We start from the raw sequence: 21,093 nt of genomic DNA on the forward strand, positions 1-21,093 counted from the left end.
TTGTTACTATACTTACAATGTTTGTTTTGATTGTTACTTGAAGTGTATTGTATTGTTAAATTTCATTGTTACGTAACAATGAAAATCCCTAATTTATGGAACAACCAATTTGTTGTGTTCCCATTGTTTCTTAATTTCTTTTTCCAATTATATATTTACATAATATTTTAAAATATTATTTTACCCTTTATCTTAGTTATTTAAATCAAGTCAAACCTCCTGTCCAAGAATAATTAGGATATTTTAGTAAATTTATAAATTACAATAAAATACGATACAATAAAAACAAACAATTAAAATATTGTTAAATAACAACAAACAATACAGTCTAGCCAAACACTGTATCTACCATACAATAAAGTACAATATAATACAATACATTATGAAACAATGGATAACAATGATCCAAACAAAGTGTAAGACTACAAGATCAAAGGACAATCTTGTACATTTAAATCAACTTTAATTTAGGGCAACAATATACAAAAGTCTTTGTTATACTCTTAAAGTCGGTGTCAATATCAAACAAAATCATTTTTTGTGAGTATTGATTTAGCTAGGCAAACTGCGAGACATCCAACAATTTTAGATAAGGTGCAAAAGCCACTAATAAAGAAAATTAATCTGATCTGCTTATATTACAAGTGAAAGAGGCATGAGATAATATACCTGATCAAAAAGAAAGCAGTATACAGATGACGTTTCTGTCATATCTGAACTAATTTAAAGCAGTAGAAAATCCTTCCGCAGCATTTTCCGCTGAATTAATGCCAAAGAGACCTGCAAATTTGGGATATGAAACACTAGCTAGCAACTACTTGTTTGTTGTTGGATGTAATCTTTAATTTTCTTTCAAAAATCAAACAAGAATGGATCATTTCCATAATCCCAAATATCAGCAGGGTGGTAATTATCGCTGTCATCCACAATAGAAGGCCACAAATCCGGAGAAGCCACTGCCGCTACTGGATCGGAAACAACCGGTGCGGTGGCATCCACTGACGTGTACACGTTACTCTCATACGAACAATTATGTTGATGTTGATTCTGATATTGTTCTTCTGTAGGATTAGGGTTTGGATTAGGGTTTGAATCAGACCATAACATCATTCCAGTGTCGAGATAATATCCATTATCACCAAAAGCTTGTTTCTGGTGAGGATTTTGTGACATGCCGTCAACATATTGCACGGCAGGGTAAAATCCGTAATTATTAGCAGGAGGCAATACGTTTGGAGGTAGTAGTGTTGTTGAAGAAGAAGAAGAGAAAGAGAAATCAAATGATGCAGAAGGAGGTCTAGGAAGTAAAGGACGAAGAGTTTGTGTTGTAGATGATGATGAAGTGGAGCCACGTTTAGAAGAATTTGATGATGAGCTAGTAGCGTTTGCACCTGAAGGTTGAAGATTCAGCTGAGCTTTTGAACCGTAGAGTATAATAGCTGCACGGTCATAAGCTCGAGCAGCATCTTCAGCAGTAGCAAAAGTACCGAGCCAACGTCGTGTCCGTTTACGGGGCTCACGGATCTCAGCTACCCACTTGCCCCAGCTGCGTTGTCTAACACCTCGATACCTAAATTTGTTGTTATCAGGTCCTCCTTTGCCTTTACCTCTCTTGTTGCTATTCTCTTCACTAGTGTTTTTACCTTGTTGGTTGGTAGGGTGGGGATATTGATGATTATCACTAGTGCTATTCATAGTTCCAAAGAGATTAAAATTTAGAGAGAGAGAGAGATATGCCTCGTTGTTTGGATACCCAATGAGTCTCGAGAGAGGACAGTAGAAAAGAAACAAAGTGGTATTTGTAAATGGTGGATGAGGGCGGTGCTCTTATATACACATACACACACAGCATGCCTATTCTTATGCACTGCTATCAAACCAACTTCCTTCCTTTTGTCATTACCAAGTTTCTCTTTTTTCAACTTCGACTTGAAGTTTTTTTTTTCTTTTTTTTTTTACGTAGGAATAAATTTTTATTTTAATCCTTATTATGCTTCAAGCATAGCATCATCCATGTACAGTTAAAGTATATATTTAAGTTCGTAAATCACTATCTGAAACCTTTAAGAACTTTCAAATCTCAATTTCAAGTTTGTACTATGGTTACAATATTTAGGGAAAAAATGCATCAATCTATGCCCAAAATCTTAGAAACACTTATATTATATAAAGGTCTTATTATTTCTGAATTTATTTTATAAGTAATTTTCTATTCCTTTCGGCCCACGTGGTACTAGCTTGAAAAAAAAAGTCAATCAGCGTTAGGGCCACAAGATAGTATCCCGTAAGCCAAAAAGGGATGGAAAATTATTTATAAAATAAATTCAAGGATAATTAGACATTAGTATAGTATAAGTGTGTCTCTAAAATTTTGGACATAGATTGAGGACTACTAATACATTATCCCACAATATTTACTTTGATCAAGTCTTAAGTTTTTAAATTACTAGCTAGTTTTTTTTTTTCTGTTCGATTGCCTGGGGAATAGTTTCATTCGTCTCACCAGGTCATAATTTACATTTCAAACAATATTGGAAGGTACTCATTTAGGGAAAAAAAGGTCTTGATATTAAAAAAATGATCGGATGAGTTAAAACTAGTTGTTGAATCATTCAACATATGCAGTTAATACAAACCATTAATATTTTCTCGGTTATTTGGATCTTGTTTATTGTACTATTGTAGACAACTAAATTTCATTCTAAAAAAATAGCAATCAAAAAAAGAAATTACCAATAAATAATAATATTTACATTCGAATGATTTATATCACATTATAATAAAAATAACTTTGCGATCGTAAATATATTCATTAATAAAGAGTGATAAAAAGTTTATCAGAATTAGTTAATTGTCATTGAATCCAGTGTCGTTATAGACTTTAGAAACATTTACAAAAAATGTTAAATATCGCTAAAATACACTTTTAGTAAAAATTAATCTATTACTGTTAATTAATTATCGCTAAAGATAATTTTTGATATAGTTTCAAACTTACTATCTTTATAAAATCTACTGAAAAAAGATGTAAACTGCCTGCCTTTTCTGCCTGCCTTTTGGCCATAAAAATTTGGTCACAATGGTAAAAAAAATATGTTCACACTATAAATTAGTTTATTTTTAAATATTTTTATCCTTTGACTTAAATATTGAATATATTCTTCAATTATGTTTCCAATACATTGAAAATGATTAATTACATTAATTATTGATGATTTCATAGTTAAACACAAGAAATGAACCATGAAATTCACCAAAAAAAACATAAGTCTTAACCATGAAATTTCAAGATTTTAAATAATAATTATAATTTGACAGTAATATTAAAATAATATATATATATATATATATATATATATATATATATATTTCCTCCTTTCTACTTCTTTTTTTTGTTTATTTATTTTTCATTTCTTAATGATTAAAAGAAGTACAAAAGGGGAGTAAAGTATAGACTACCTATTTTAGTTTATAATTTCTAAACGTGAAAAGATAACTTATATCTAAATTTAATATAAAAAATTTATATCTATAATACTCAAAATTAAAATTTTGAAATTCACCAAGTTGACAAAACAATTACTCTTATTTATTTAAAGGACTTGTTAAAAATATGGTTATCTGATTATACTTAGAATGTATCTGAGCGAAATATGAAAAAAATTGAATTACCATATGTTTCCTTCATTATACATATGTTTGTTTTTATATCCTCAAGCATATATGAATCGCACCATACACAATTAAAGACTCATTAAAATTAATATTTACTTATTTTAGTATTAGAGAGGTATACAAATATTTTTTGGAGAAAAAATATTGATGGTGCTTCACTGAAAAATTATAATAAGAGTAACTAGGAAAAGATATAGAAATAAACAAATGCTACTTTGCAAGTTCAAAACTAGAAAATCATTAATAAACTGTATCCAAAAATATTTAATGAAAATAGAATTTATATAGTTCAATTTTACATGTAATGGAAAAGAAAAGTGAAAGGATGACAAAAAAAGATGAAGAAAAAGGAACAAAAATAAATAGTGAATTAGGAGAAATTAAAAAAAGATAAGGTTAGATTGTAATGGGTATCACATTATAAAGTTTATTACATAATTTTCTTCACATAATTAATAATAATTCTAACTTATTAAACATCATATTTTTGTTCACACATATTTCTAGATATTTAGGAAATAGTGTTAATAAAAACTTGACTTTACTTCGAAAGAGAAGAAAGTTAAGTGTGTCTTTTTTTATAATTTTAGTCAAATTCTGATTATTTAGCACTTCTTTAATAAATTCAATTTTGAGAAATGTATTGAAAAAATGACTAATTATTATAGTCGCACTTAAACAATGCTTTTTTTAAAAAAAATATATTACTTTCTCCATCCACAAATGTTTGATAGGCATGCTAAAAATAAATGTCCAAGATTAACTGTCAATTTAAACAATTAAGAAATAAAAAAAAAATATTCAATTCTGCCCTTAATAATTACTCTATTTTGTTCAATTTAAAAGTTATATAGACTTTTGATATTCTTACTATAGTATGATTATACTAGTCAAACTACACGCTGCATTAAATTTTCCTTAAGGGAAGTGCATGATTTTACCCTGACAAACAATTGTGGACGGAGGGAGTATTATTGAACGTAGGGGTGTGAATTAGTTGGTTCAGTTTGATTTTATTTATTATCGGTTTTTTTATTTTTAAATATGCTAATCCAAATAACAAGTCAATAAGAGATTTTTTTTATTGATTTTTGGTCATTATCGATTCGATTTACCCAATAAGAATACGTCCGTAAAAATATTATATGACTTCTCTCACTTCTCTAAATGTAGTACGAATGTTATAATTACATAGTGAAACAAGAAAGAAAATTAAGAAATGCATCAAAAAGGAAAAATATATTATGAAAGTTATAATTACATGTCACTGCAAAAACATAGTATGAAATTTCTTATTTTGATCAAATTACAAACCTCGACAAACTTACAAAAGTTACCACCTACAATTACAAACTAAACTAAAATCCAAAATAGTCCAACAAGACTAGAACTAAAACTAAAATCAAATAGCTACAGTTGCAAACCTAGTGTAAAGTGGATAGAGTACTAATAATTTGATATAGTTATAGTGTCTAGTTATAGTTTAAATTACTACGTCCTTATTTAGTTGTCCACTTTAGAAATGACACACATGTTAAGGCAACAATGATTAACATAGTGAAGTTACAATTTTGAATCCAAAATAAATTTACTCAAGATAACTAATCAATGTTATGGGAATTTAAAATTTTCAAAATGTTCAAATGAGGGTAATAGCAAATTTCTTTTTTTACTTTCTTGATTTGTCAAAATAAACAAGTAAATAAAGAACATCTAAAAGAGGAAATATGAACAAGTAAATAGGAACGGATAGAATAATATCTAATATTTAGATAGGTAAAATAGTAAAGTACTGAAATATTATCGTTCTATTGAGTTATCGATTTACCCATAATTCAATAGTAAAATTTGATATCGAATCAATAACCCAATAACTACTTTTTATAAACTCATTAAAAATTTAATAACCGAATAATAATAACTAATAATATTTTTTAAATTCAATTTATTGGTTAGTTGGCATTTTACACGCCCCTACTTGCAGTATTTTAAGTTGGATTATAGGCATACGTTTTATCGGAATAAATTTTGTGACAAGAACAATCGCAGTATCTACGTCCTATGAATACTCAAAAAACTCTATATGCCAGCCAAGACGAATAGTGTGAAAATATCATACCGATACCACATTGTTTTTTGCTTTTCAATTGACAACAATTTTCTTTTGAATTAAATTTGTATATTCTAATTATAGAATGAATAGCAGAGTAATATTTTGGTTGCTTTATTATTTATAAATTTTGGTTTTGTTTTCAAATATAAGAATTTTCAATGTAAATATAAACTTAATCAAACTCAATATGTGGTATCGAATAATCTTCAAATAATAGAATCATGAGTTTGTATTTTGTTGTATGCATAAATTTTTCACTTATAAACTATTTTAATGTATTATAAATAGATTAAGTAAAGTATTATTAAAATTTTATTTTAGGTGTACATGGGATGATGCTAGAAAAGAAGATTTAATGTGCACCACTTCCATTAATTAAAAGTTTAAAATTTATTCCTACAACCGAATGTGTAAAAAAAAAAAAAAAACTTGTGGTGGAAGATGAAACTTGGTATTGAGGAAAGGAAGTAAGTTGGGTTGAAAGTGTGTATAAGAATAGGCATGCACCGCCCTCATCCACCATTTACAAATACCACTTTGTCTCTTCTACACCAGCCTTCCACTGTCTCCTCTCTCAACTCATTGGGTAAACAAACAACGAGGCATTTCATCTCTTTGGAACTATGAATAGCACTAGTGATAATCATCAATATCCCCACCCTACCAACCAACAAGGTAAAAACACTAGTGAAGAGAATAGCAACAAGAGAGGTAAAGGCAAAGGAGGACCTGATAACAACAAATTTAGGTATCGAGGTGTTAGACAACGCAGCTGGGGCAAGTGGGTAGCTGAGATCCGTGAGCCCCGTAAACGGACACGACGTTGGCTCGGTACTTTTGCTACTGCTGAAGATGCTGCTCGAGCTTATGACCGTGCAGCTATTATACTCTACGGTTCAAAAGCTCAGCTGAATCTTCAACCTTCAGGTGCAAACGCTACTAGCTCATCATCAAATTCTTCTAAACGTGGCTCCACTTCATCATCATCTACAACACAAACTCTTCGTCCTTTACTTCCTAGACCTCCTTCTGCATCATTTGATTTCTCTTTCTCTTCTTCTTCTTCAACAACACTACTACCTCCAAACGTATTGCCTCCTGCTAATAATTACGGATTTTACCCTGCCGTGCAATATGTTGACGGCATGTCACAAAATCCTCACCAGAAACAAGCTTTTGGTGATAATGGATATTATCTCGACACTGGAATGATGTTATGGTCTGATTCAAACCCTAATCCAAACCCTAATCCTACAGAAGAACAATATCAGAATCAACATCAACATAATTGTTCGTATGAGAGTAACGTGTACACGTCAGTGGATGCCACCGCACCGGTTGTTTCCGATCCAGTAGCGGCAGTGGCTTCTCCGGATTTGTGGCCTTCTATTGTGGATGACAGCGATAATTACCACCCTGCTGATATTTGGGATTATGGAAATGATCCATTCTTGTTCGATTTTTGAATCAACAGATTTAGCATGCAACAACAAATAACTAGTATTTAGGGTTTGTTTTCTCAAATCTGCTATTTCTGGTCAAAATGATTTTCTACTGATCGGAACATCAAAAGCAACCTTGCTTTTCATCAGGTTTAGATTTAATTATGTGATGCATTTTTATATCTTTGTTCGCTTATTAATAAGCTTTAATTATCGCTTTTGCGCCTTCTCTAAATTAGTTAGTTGTCGAACTTCTTCCATAGTTGTTGCTAAATAGAATAGAGCTTTCAATTTTAGTAGGTAGCTTAGGGCAGGGGTAGTATTTGATTTGGTGAATGGGTTGAGAAAACTTTTACTGATGAAATATTTATATATCCATTTCCAGTTTATGAATTTTGCTTTTATTTTAACATTTCAATTTCTTGTTATGTTTTGTTCGGTACAATCAACAATTCTAGTAGATGCCTGAATCACATTTGAATATCTGTATATTACTCTCTAAACAAGTTTACTTTTTATGTTTTTTTTTCTAAATATTCTAGATTGCCAATATCATTGCTTTGCTTCTTTTTATAATTTTCATGTATGTGAAAATTTCTTAAGTAAATTCAAATGTATTACATAAATTGAATTTAAATATATTGCAGACTTCATACTTTGAATTTAAATATATTTTTAAACATTAAAATATTACATTAATATCTAGGTTTTAGTAAATAGTTAAAGACAGTTTATTTTCCCTTCCATAAAAAAATAAGAAATATAAAATTTAAATAGATAATTTTATCTTATTTAACATGAAGTGGTGGAACCTGGAAGTGTCACGACCTAAAATTCACGAGTCGTGATGGCACCTACGTTTTCCACTAATAGGTAAGCCAACGAACATATCTTAACAAACTTAACTAACTAATAAGTGAAAAACAACAATAAATTGTCAATTCTCCAACACTGATTTCCTTATAAGTACAAATGCGGAAAACTAAAAAAAATATCACCCAAGAATTGGTGTCGTAAGTACAAGAACTTCTAGAATACGATGCAAGTCTGAAACTGAAATGACAAATCTAACTTAAGGGATATCTTGTCTGAATATTGAATAACAGAATACGTAAAAGATAGAGGGAGGTGTGGGTCACGGAACAGCCGAGCAGCTCACCACAACTCCAAGACACTCCAAACTCGGACTCAAACTGTTCCTCGAGATGTGCTCCTACTTGGAATCGAATCTGCACCACAAAGAGTGCAACAAGTGTAGTATGAGTACGAAACCACGTGTACTCAGTATGTCTCATTGACCGACCACGAAATAGTAGTGACGGGAGTTTATATAAGAAAATAAATTCTTAAATTATACAAGTATATATATATATATATATATATATATATATATATATATATATATATTACACTCACTATTTAAGTTTCGTCAATAAAGGAAATCAACATTTAATATTTTCCAAAACACCAAACAAAACATATAGTCATCAAAAATGAATGATGGGATGAAATGCAATGCAATATGATGCCCTGTAATGATATGGCTCAGAATACCCAGTACTTACTCAACCGTATATACATGATACTCCTCGGAAATACATCGAGAGTTCATGACCCATGGGGGACTCGCGAGGTCCATATACCGACACGGACGATCTCCACGTGTCTGTGCGGACGATCTCAATGCACTATCATAATATCAAATAATTTTCGCACGGACAGTCTCCACGTGCCCAAATTACAATCTTAACATCCCACCATCCCCAGCACGGACGATCTCCACGTGCCCAACTTATACTCAGTCTCATCTCTATGCATGTGCACAATATTGTTTCAATAGAGGGGATGATGATGCATCTCAATCAATCAATATGAATATAATACATAACCACCTCAATTATCTCAACTATACGGGTGAAATAAATAAAGCACAATCACACAAGGAATTCAAGTCAATAATATATCAGCTAATGCTCATATGCTTTGGCATTCTCAAATTTCAATCCACATTCTATAATAGAAAATTTCCGTTTTATAACACTGGTACTCGTACCAATGCCCGTCACACCATTGATACGAAACCACCATATTTTCCCCTTACCCCTTTGTCTATTTTTATTTTTAATCTTTAATTAGGAAAACGTCCTTCAACAAGTCTAACAAGTCTTAACATACCTTGAACGCCGAATACGTGCCACCAATCCTCACGATTTTTCCTTCCCTTTTTGCAAAGTTTCCAAACGTTCCCAATCTACTAATTATGCAATATTCGTAAGCAATAAATCTATAGACATCCATAGAGTTATACCTCTATTCCGAACCCCAAAACCCATTCAACCTAATGATACCAAAAACTAACATCCATAATAACTAATTAAATTCATAAATTTAGTGTCCTCTAGTTTACACCAAGTCTCATATTCCTAAATTTTAAGCCTAGGATTAAATCTCAATTTACCATAATATTTATATAATACAAATAAATAACCAAATTGATTAGCTATATTAACACTACAACAATAAGTAATGACTATAAGAAATTTCAAAAAAATTTAACCCACTACTAACAGAACCTGTAGCCTTAACCATGACCAAAAGAAAAATAACAATAATAATAGAAATAAACAAACAGAAAATACATAGAATCCCATTTATGTACAAAATCTTATTTTGTGTTTTTCCTATACTCAAAACTCACCCAAATATGTATATATATATATATAACCAATTTCTTGATCTCAATCTAAAGTTAAATCTTAAATCCTCTAAATACATAATATTAATGTTGTTCACGTAATATAATATACCTATAATTAATTACTTAGTTTACTATTTCAAAACTTATAACATAATGTGATAACTATGAGAAATATTCCAAAATTTATCCAAAATTATGTAAAATAGTTTCTAAAAAATGAAATCAATAGCATAAATTTTCCATGCCTAAATGTGACCCCCTAAGTCAAAATTTATACCCAGATTCTTATTAATTACCACTAGGAACTACAGGTTCCAAATCACAAAGAAAGCAAAACAATTTTTTTTTATCCTACTGACTATATTTCAATTTCCCAACATATTTAATCCTTCCAAAAATATTGAATCATCGTTCCCTGCTACTATTTTCCAACAAATTTTTCTATCAACTCGATAAAATGAGAATTTTCGAATAGTAAATAGATCAATAATGGATCATCTTTCAACCTAAACTACACTAACTACGACCATTATGATTTCAATAATAACAAGAGAACAATTAATTCCAACCACAAGAAAAACAAACAAACAAAACTATTCAGTACTATTCTATTTCAAATCTTTATAACCCATTGAAATAATACTAATACGGTGAGCATATATATCATTATGATCCACATAAAGGTCAAGAAAATTTTCAATCGTTCTTACCTGAAGATTTCGCTGGTTCCCTCTCGTTCTGTCTTCACACTGCCTAGGTAGTTTTCTAACCCTTTTATTTTCTGCCTCTCTAAAGTTAATTAAGTAAAATAAATAAACTAATCCCACTAACCTAAATCAATTAGTGGGTCAAGTAAAAAGGTGTTAAATGAATTATGGATAAGACCCACTACTATTAACTATATTAATTCTTCATTAAAAATTTTATCAATTAAGTATTTTTAGTTTCGAATAGTTTAAAAATACCCCTTTAAATTTTCAAAAGGAGTCAAACTAGTTCTAATTCTCAAAACGACCTAGCGGGTCGTTACAGGAAGAAAGCTAACTTATTTTTTATTGAATAAAAAGGAATAACAGTTTTAACTGTGTAGCAAACAATTAGGAAATATCAAAAAGGAAAAGACCATCTATTGCTATTGTTGAGGTTGAGTTCCATCTTTTGAGTGTGTATACCAATTAGTCTGTCATAAAATCTATCTACCAGATACTTCTTCAGCTTACAAATGCATGTCATGGCTTTAATCTATCCCATGTCCAAAGAAATGTTCCCAAATTCCATCAAATATATATATATATATATATATATATATATATATATATATATATATATCCTCTTGATAATCAGGGAGTCTGTTCCAATAGTAAAGAGATTAAATTATACTGTAAACAGTACTCTAATTCCACCTGCATAGCTCTCAGCTCAATACCAAGTTTCATCTTCCACCACGAGATATTGATGACATGGTCGAATTATAATTGGCTACGTGTCAAAAATAATTTTGTAAAATTATTGTTAAAAAATAACGGCATGAATGAGCTTTTTCTTTAACGATAATGGTATAAATAAGTCAAATTTTTAACTGATGGTATTAATGAGCCTTTTCTAAAAGTTTGATGGCATATTTGAGCCTTTTCCCTACTTAGAAATCAATGATATTAATAATACACTCTCTAATACACAATAGAGTGTATAATTAATACAAATATTAATATATAATATCTAGCATAAAAAATGCATCAAACAAGATACTGTTAATACATAAAACTAATGCATGCATAACTTTTACTAATACATTCTACCAAATCATATCAAATATTAGAGTGTCCTTTTCTTGATTCCTACCAGATTTATTGGTCAAAGCCCCACTAGATTCTTGGTCAAAACAATCTCTAGCTTGCAACATTAATTTCCATAGAGAACGTAACCTCCTATCCAATCCACCACTTGTAATGTATGCCTCGTTCAATAGCGCTATCCAATGTTTAGCTTTGCCATCCTCTTTATGATTTCAAAATTAAAGGACGTGAAGTCTTAATTGCAATGCCACCGTTCGTTTTTAAATTTGTGTCTGAAGTAAAGAGTTATGATCGTTTCACCAGGTACTGGTATGAAAATTCTTGTACAAGTACAATGGGTGATTACTATGACACATACTTTGAGGGTACATTCCGTAATTTGATCCATGGAAAAGTTCATAGAGTTACAAAACAACCTAGGAAACCACTTCTCAGACCAGACTCGTGGTATAAATGTACGACTTCTATACTATTGTTTACGGCCCAAATATAATGTATATTCTTTGTATATCAATTTTTCCAGATCTTTTCAGAAAAGCATAGTCAGATTTTTTCAAAGTAAAGTTCAGCTATAAAGAAGCATTATGGAGCATAGACTCGTACGTATCAGATTTTTAGTTCCTCACCCACCCCCACCCCCCAAAGTGGGACATCTTTGTAGTTATTGAGAAAGTATGCATGCATTGATAGTAGTATTGAGCACCAAGTTGGGTAAGAGTTTAAATAATTCAAATTCATAACTATGCTGCTAGCGTAGGATAGGATCGTGCTGTTGATTTAAGCGACTGTTGACACCCAATTTTGACCCTCTAGAATATAACTTAATCATCGAACTTTTTGAATTTCAAACGATTTAAAATAATTAATTTTATAAAAATTTCAAAAAAATAAAATGAATATAGTTTGGAAACTATTTAAAAAATATTTGTCACATTTTCATAATTTGTTGATAATATATATGTCTATGTATATACAATTAGAATATTTTATGAATATTTAAAAATCGTCTCAAAAAGATTTTTTTTTTTTAGTTGAGTATTTTAGTACATTAGTTTACTTTAAGTTGACATGTATTCTCTAGTTATTAGCTTATAATTAAGTTAATTATTTTATTTCATCAAGAATAAGACGTTCGTTAATCAATTAATATTAATTTATCTTATTTAATAATTAATCGAATTTATTAATTAACTCAATTTGGCCTAACTCCATCTGGCTACAATTCACATTCATTAGTCATTTGTTTAATTATAATTTTTCTGCCAATTTCCTAAACCCATAAAAAAAGAAAAATTAGCAATTAAGTCATAATAGTAAATATATTTAATCAAAATAACAACACTTTAAATACTTATTCAAAATGTCAGAATGACAATATTTTAAAAAAATAAAGTGTATCCTAATACAATTCATTTATCTTTCTTTTATTTCTCAAATTAGGCCCACTTTTCTGATTAAAAATAATAAACTCTATTATCACTTTTCACTCTCTAAATATTTTTACCCAAATTCTATCATTTCTCTTTTTGTCTTTAAAGATTTCTTTCAATATTCCATATCTTCAAGTAACTTAAACTTTGTCTTTTTCTTAAAAATCAAAATCCTTCATTTTTCTAAGAAATCTTAGAAATCATTTAAAAGATTTTCAACCTTTGTCGAAGTACTAAAATACAAAAATATTTTATATGTTTTGTACGTTGGATCTGGATCTGGAAGGAGTATAAGGTGAAGAGGTGTCATTTTTGAAGTGTCAATATTAGGATAATTCATTCAAAAGTATTGAATTTGATCTGGAAGATGTGTAGGTGCAAAAGTGTTATTTTCAAATGTCAATATTTAAAAAATTATTGAAGATCAGGGTGACGAAAAACAACTTTATGACATGTTGCATTTTGTATCTAAACTATCAAATTGTAATCTTTACTGTTTTTATTTTTTGTTGCATTTTATATTCATTACAAAATTCATGTGTATCTTATTGAAATTTGAGTTTTTTTAGGTATAACTTGTATTTATTTTGTAGGTGGGATTCATTTCAAATTATGCATATATTTAATTTTGTATTAGGTGAATAGTTTTACAGAATTTTGTATGTTATTCTAAATTAGGCTTCATACATTTATATATATATATATATATATATATATATTCTAACTATATGCCAACAAGTTTCGTATTGTTTGTGCTATTTTGTATGCCAACAAGTGTTGTTTTTCTTTTTTATTTTTGTATTAATTATAAGTACGTATGCCAACAATTTTTAGATTTTTTGTGCTCAGTTTGTATGCCAACAAGTTTTGTATTTTTTTTTATTTTGTACTAATTGTAAATGTGTGCTAACAAGTTTTAGTTTTTTTGTGATCACTTTGTATTTCAATCTCACCTTGTATGCCAACAAATTTTATATATTTTTTTAATTCTGTTGTCAGCAAAAATCTTAAATCAATAGACTTCAATTCGACATATATTGAATATTTTTAATGTACAATTAAAAATTAATATTGAAAAGTTGAGGTTTAAGGGCGAAAGAAGTCATGTCAATTGTGGAACCAAATATATATAATAAGAAAGAAATTTTGTAAATTTAAATTTCAAAAATAAAAGATGAAAAGAGCATAAGAGTTATTATTGCATTAACTACACCAATATAGAGAGTAGACGCATCATATATGATACCCTCCATCTGAAAATCTACGTATTTTCCTGTTTCACAATATTAAAATAATATTTTAGTAAAATAACGTGTATAATTGCTATATAATTCATACACACTTCATACACATTTACTATATGATTCAATTACCTATACACTAATCAATTCATATAATTCATACACATTTAATTATATCATTCACTAACTTATACAATACTCCAATTAAAGATACACAATACATTTTAAAAACAAAATTCATACAATAGCATATATTATAATTTAAATAGAAATAAAATTTTGTACTATTGAAAAAAATTCATACACAAATGAATGTTTCATACACATTTCATTCACTAAAAAAATAAACTTCAGATTTTTTGTACGCTGTACATAACATATTGTTTCTTTAAAATAAAAAAAATTACAAACTGATAATACAGTTAACAAAAAAATTTAACAATGTTTTAAATGTAAAAAACGACAAATCTAAATAAAACCAACAATTCATAATTAAAAGAAACAAATCATAACTAAAAACTAACCCGAAGAATTTCACTTTCCACCATGTTTAATTAAAATTGACACAAAGTTATCCATCAGAACTGAAATATGCAGCTATGAAAATAATCTTGAATTCTTGGGGAAAGAAATGAATTATATGTTGAAAGAAATTTCAAAATAGTAGAGAAATTTTGGAATGAAGAATAATTTTAATGCTAATAATTTATCTAGCTTTAATTTAACTCAATAAAAAGGTAAACTCTTTAAATTATCAGGCATGCAACATTCAATAAATACACTGTCAAAAGCAACTTAATAAATGTTGTCAGAATTCTTAATCATTAAAATTAATTACTCATTATCACTTTATCTACTTAATTTTTAATAACAATTCTTTTCAATAAATTATAATTAACAATATAATTACTAATAAAATGCTATAGAGTGAGATATTAAATGCTACAAAATAAAATTGAAACTATAATATCATAACTTGATAATAATACTATATGTAATGCTATATGTGAAATTTACTCTTCTCTTTATGTGAGATCATATTACAATAGAGAACGAAAATAATTCAAGCTTACAAAATATCATATAGATGATATAAACAAACGATTCTTTGGCACTTCATATGCACACGTTTCACCCCCTTTCATCTTGATAATACAACTATAAAATTGTACATCATGGATTGGTTTTCTTCGCATGCTTTTGCAAATCAAACAATTTATAGTCGAAACTAATAGAGGCTCACAAATAATGTATAAGAGTCTGCAGCTTCTACAATATTAACATTAGCAAAGAAAAATAGTAAACAAAGCACATTGTGTTTTTAATTTTGGTGATCCATGGCCATATCACATAGGGGTTCGGCGGAACACAGGGTTCATGATTTTGTTAATAGGTGAAATTGGGGCAGATTTATTAATTGGGTTGAGTTTAATTAGTAATGGATGAGCAATAAGTGAATTTATAACTTATATTAATTAATTAAATTATAATTAATAGTTGAGCATCACTTATTAAATAAGTGGTCAATTTTGATTTCAAAAATAGATGACAAAAATATTTTAGAGTCTAACGTATGAAGAGTAATTTCATACAATTTTCAATACTTCTTCAAAATCCTTTTTCCGTAAAATAAATATTCTCATCTAGAAGCAACACAGAGGCGTGTGCTTCTTGTAGCTTGTGTGTAGTAAAATAAGATGGTATAAAAAAAGGCAAAAAAATTAGGCAAACCGAAGTCCATGTTTTTAGCTCTCTCATATTCGTGGAATGAGATTATATTCCATGCTCCTGTCTTCACAAGACTCAAAATATTTATTTATTTACACGATATTATACATATTTTAATTCACTAATGGCCGGCCTCCCAACCATTTCAATGGCACTATGCTGAGTTCGAAGACGGAAATTATGAAATCCATGGCTATACTTTTTTCTTCATCGTCATAATTCTGTTACTTACAATTCTTATCGTTTACGCTCGTTGCATATGCTATTGTCAACGCCCTGATCCCTCTCACGAGCCGCAGTGTCATCGAGGTCTCGACCCTAGTTGTATCAGTAAATTGCCGGTTACCTTATATGGAACTAGCATTAGTGAAGCAGAGTGCTGTATATGTGTAGGTATTTTTCAAGATGGGGATGAACTGAAAATTTTGCCGGTTTGTCACCATTGTTTTCACTCCGAATGTGGCTCACAACTTCTGTGCTGAACACCGATTCCACTCACTTGTTTGACATCTATGTCAATGTGTAGATATCATAGTTCTATGCCACAAATTTCTTTTGCCTTTTCTACTCTCTTCGTCTCGTTTTACACATATCAGTTTGATTTGATACAGAGTTTAAAAAAGAAATGTAGACTTTTAAAATTCATGATTTAAAATAAAGAAAAATATATCTCTAAACTATTGTAAATGTTATGCATATATCCTCGGTCATAATTTTGAAACATTGAAGCATCTATCTTTTTTAGACTAACAAACTCATAATCTTATTCACACAACACTTATTAACTATCGAATCCACTGATTAGATTGCATCACGTGTTCCTATTTAGTCTTTTGTTAGAGTGATGGACATATATGTTCTAATTTTTTGACAGCAAGGACAATTATGTCTCAAAAGTATGATATGGGCATAGTATACCTTTTATAATAGGTTGGGTGTATATTTGCATATTTTCCCTAAAATAAATTTTATATATATATATATATATATATATATATATATATATATTTGTATGGTTATGAATCATTTCATTAAGAATAAAATGAGAATTTTAAAATTAAATGTTATTTAATATAGAAATATGGTACTAACTAACAAAAAAAGTGAGTTATATAAATTAGGACAGGGCAATATGTTTTATCTTTTCAAAAATTGGATATACTCCATCCGTTTAAAAAATAATGATTTGGTTTGACTTGACACAAAGTTTAAGAAAATGAAAAAGACTTTTAATCTTATGGTCCTAAATTAAAGTTATGTAAAATGTATAAAACTGTCATTTAAACTTATGGTACTAAACATGTCACATGGAAAGTTGATTAAAATGTTACAAAAAAAAAGATGTCATTCTTTTAAAAACAAACTAAAATGGAAAAGAGATTATTCTTTTTTAAACGGAGGGAGTATCATTTTGTGTGTGTTGTTATTCCTAAGGGATTGTTTGGTGCGAGGGACAAAAATAAATAGTCCAAGCATAAAGTTTTGGTGTATTATTTAATTGTCATGCTTAGGATAACTTATCCACAATTCATATCATAGTAATGAGATAATTTATCACATATACATGATGGAATAAGTTATTTCAACATAGCTAAACTCAAAATAATTAATCTTGAAATAACTTGTTCCTAATCAAACGACTCCTAACTATCCTTTCCTAAAATTTTCGTCAATAATGCGCGCAACTCCAAATAAAATATAGCAAACGATTTAAGTGACTTGTAAAATTCACTCTAATCAATCTAGAAAGTGTTTCTCATCGAAATTTATGTATGATGGAGAAAAAGATATCTAATTTTGACTAGAAAAAACAATTGTTTTTTTGTAAAAGTCCTAGATTAATAAATTATGGATATTGTATAAATAGTGTAGAATTGTTTTATGATGTATAACTATATATCATAGATATATATACATTCATAAACTATTTATACAAGATTTTTTTTTTCAATCCAGACCAATGCAAATCACCTCTAAACAATTTCAATGAGTTTTTCTTAATGTTTTAAGTCTTTAACAATTCACGTATATTGCACAATCAAATTATAAAATTGATCCTTGAAGAAGATTTAATAATTGAAAAATGGAATCTTTCAATTGAAAGTAGATGATGTCTTTTAATTTCTCTCAACAAATGAAGGTGACTCTGTTTCTTTGTAGTTTGGCCCACCAGTGATTCATCAGGTCTTGCGGGTGGATCGAACTCAGGTCTTTTAGGTGGATCTCCATCAGCATAATGCTCCACTTTTAATTATATCCTAATTTATGTTTGTATCTCAAAATATATATATATACATGATTTTTTCTGAAGTTAACGGCCTCCATCTGATCTTTGTTTGTGATAATGTATTCTCCTTTTGTTTTTCATTTTTACTTATTTGGTAAGATTGTATAAAGAATAAAGATAATTTTAATAGTTTTATGAAAAATTATGTTTATAAACAAAAGATACTACTTAAAATTTTCAAAATGATTTCATGTTATAATTTCAAATCAAGATTTTACCAAACAAATCCTTCGTAATGATAGGATAAGCTAGTATTTGTGCTAATTTGGATCTTGGAAAGTGGTGTTTTGGAAAAAGTGAACTCTTAACTTGTAAAGGAAAAAGAGAAACGTGAAAGATCGAACTTTTTTTGATGAAGAAGCAAAACTGCAATAATGTAATTCATTTCTAGTTCTACAATAATAAACACTTGGGGCTGTTCGTTGTCACTCCCTTCCCCTCTCACGTGTTTGGTCATGCAAATAAATTTAAGAAAAAGAAATGGTTAAAATTATTAGGTCATAAAAATTTGTTTAGCTTTGAGAAAAAATGTGTATAAGTTGAGGTAATTTTTACAAATTGTGGAGACTTCATGTCTATATATGAAATGGAAAAATCAAATGACATGTGAAAACAAAATTTGAATTAAGAAAATTGAGGAGGCAAGAAGAACCTCTGCCTCTTGCTTTTAATTCTGTAATTTGATGTGGAAGGAGATATAGCAATTCTAGAGAGGACAGCTTTTAGTGATTTTTCGAGAGAATTGATGCAAACATAATTGTCATTTGGAGAGAGCATAAAAACACATTTAATTCTGCCACCCAAACTAGTTATATCAGCCTCCATCATTCTTAACTGCAGATTCTTAATTCCCCGTTGCAACTCTGAGAATAATTCAGGTCGATCATCGCAACAAAAAGAGGCCTTAATAAGGCATCCTTTGTTATCTTCTTCTTCATTTAAATGCTCAATGCTTACTTCATCGGTATCAGTTGGAGTGTTTAAAACGTTGCTGATTTCTGCTGTTTTGTCTTTCAGATCTTTAACATGATCAACTACACTTCCTAGTAGAGCTGCTTTATCCATCTGTTTCACATAAATACTAGTGTTCAAATTTGTATAGAGTTAAATAAGTAAACACACGAGTTGTTTACCTTTTCCCAAGTAGGAATGAGTTTTCTGAGAGTAGAAAGCTGTGCATTAATTCTGTCTCTGCGTCTTTTTTCAGCTTCACTGTGACTCCTAGAAGCACTTTCTCTTCCCTCGTGAGAGCATTGAGGTAAGTAATTTTGAACTAAAAAATCATTCACATCACAATATTCTGAACTAAAAGAATTCTCCATCTTTTTTTTTTCTATTCATCAATCTATCTAAATACTATTAAATAACATTACAAGTAATTGGCTGTCACTATTGTACTTACGCGTGATGTTCAATGAGTGATGCTGATTGGTCTAATTTATCTTTATAATTGGGCATCTGAAAATCTTATTTGGATTTTATCAATTATGACAAAATTGACAATGTCAATTCAACAAGACAATTTTTTTTAATCTTTGATAGATATAGTAGGATCTTAAATGTCCAACCCATTTACACTTCTAGGCCACTATATATATAAGGTAGACACAGAACATGGCCATTTGCTGACTCACCTACTGCTGATTTGGATTTGATTCTGTAATCTAATATTTAAAATTATTATTTTTACTCTTCATTATTTGTTTTATTTTTAATGAAGTTTGAGTTGGACGTAATGATTTTTGATGAATTGGGTTGCATATGGGTTTAAGATCTGCCACGAGAATTAGATTAATGATTTTTTAATAACAGTATGAATTGAAATATCATGATTAATTTGACATTATTTATACGGTTCAAACAAACTGTCATGATTAATTTGACATTAATGGATAAGTATAAACCACAATGTCAAAGATTAATTGTCAGACAAATTGGATAGGCAAAAGCGAGATTCACACTTGAGATGGGCCTTTTTTTTTTGTTTTGCTCATGGAAATTGGCAGAGATTTTTCAACCACTAGATCACTAACTAACTAAATTAATTGTAGTGAGAAAAGTATTGAAAATAGTAAATTATAATTTTTGTTTTTCTAAAGTATTATCTAATTGATTAAGTAAACTTATATATACTCTTAATTTGTCAGATGACATAACCAATTATTACAATCTCTCGTAGGAGCATGGAACTTTTAATAAAAGATCAAGAAAAGCGTTAAAAACACTCATAAACTTTACAAGAATCTAGGGGTGTGTTTCACTCATATTGTAAAATTAGAAATGTAATTAAGTTTAGTTAGTCAAATAAAAAAATATTTTTAAGACAATCAATAATTTAAATATAATTTGCACCAAATTTATTTAAAATTGTTTTTGATCTCTCTAAATGGTAAATCAACATTTGCTTGATGGATTTAGGGTATTAGACAAAATTAAGAATTTAGATATTTTTCTATACTCAGTGTGAATAAAATTGTCCTTGCAGAAGATGACAAAAGAGGTTAACTGACAATCAACCATAAATACATGGTATAGATAGGGTCACAATAACTCTGCCTGTTGTATAACTTCAACCATAAAGAGGTTATAAATGATTTGATCAGACAAGCAATCTACCATTTCCCCTAACCTGCAACCTTATATTTATCTTTTCAGGTGTGGTCTTCCTTGCTACATTTTTCCT

At 29.2% G+C, this 21,093-nt stretch overlaps 3 protein-coding genes across 3 annotated transcripts; 1 reads left to right on the top strand and 2 right to left on the bottom strand.

Annotated features, from left to right (window-relative positions):
* Window positions 1-351: 351 nt before the first annotated feature.
* On the bottom strand, window positions 352-2,175 carry LOC138347768 (ethylene-responsive transcription factor ABI4-like). Its single transcript, XM_069296071.1, has one exon. The coding sequence runs from the start codon at window positions 1,693-1,695 to the stop codon at window positions 853-855; it is 843 nt and encodes a 280-aa protein (XP_069152172.1). The 5' UTR covers window positions 1,696-2,175; the 3' UTR covers window positions 352-852.
* Window positions 2,176-6,411: 4,236 nt separating this feature from the next.
* On the top strand, window positions 6,412-7,254 carry LOC138347675 (ethylene-responsive transcription factor ABI4-like). The gene has a single exon (XM_069295978.1). The coding sequence runs from the start codon at window positions 6,412-6,414 to the stop codon at window positions 7,252-7,254; it is 843 nt and encodes a 280-aa protein (XP_069152079.1).
* An 11,774-nt stretch (window positions 7,255-19,028) lies between these two features.
* On the bottom strand, window positions 19,029-19,971 carry LOC101256462 (transcription factor bHLH51). The gene is made up of 2 exons (XM_004235406.5): window positions 19,544-19,971; window positions 19,029-19,475 (listed from the first exon to the last, which is right to left on the bottom strand). The coding sequence occupies exons 1-2, from the start codon at window positions 19,730-19,732 to the stop codon at window positions 19,035-19,037; spliced, it is 630 nt and encodes a 209-aa protein (XP_004235454.1). The 5' UTR covers window positions 19,733-19,971; the 3' UTR covers window positions 19,029-19,034.
* Between the last annotated feature and the right edge of the window lie 1,122 nt (window positions 19,972-21,093).

Source organism: Solanum lycopersicum, chromosome 3, assembly GCF_036512215.1.
Source record: "Solanum lycopersicum chromosome 3, SLM_r2.1".
Lineage (NCBI taxonomy): Eukaryota > Viridiplantae > Streptophyta > Magnoliopsida > Solanales > Solanaceae > Solanum > Solanum lycopersicum.

What these genes read in the sequence shown, in the direction of transcription:
- LOC101256462 (XM_004235406.5), bottom strand. Translation starts at nt 19,732, where the DNA reads ATGGAGAATTCTTTTAGTTCAGAATATTGTGATGTGAATGATTTTTTA. An exon ending in TCATTCCTACTTGGGAAAAG is followed by an intron (nt 19,476 to 19,543) that starts GTAAACAACTCG and finishes TATGTGAAACAG; the next exon opens with ATGGATAAAGCAGCTCTACT.
- LOC138347768 (XM_069296071.1), bottom strand. Translation starts at nt 1,695, where the DNA reads ATGAATAGCACTAGTGATAATCATCAATATCCCCACCCTACCAACCAA.
- LOC138347675 (XM_069295978.1), top strand. Translation starts at nt 6,412, where the DNA reads ATGAATAGCACTAGTGATAATCATCAATATCCCCACCCTACCAACCAA.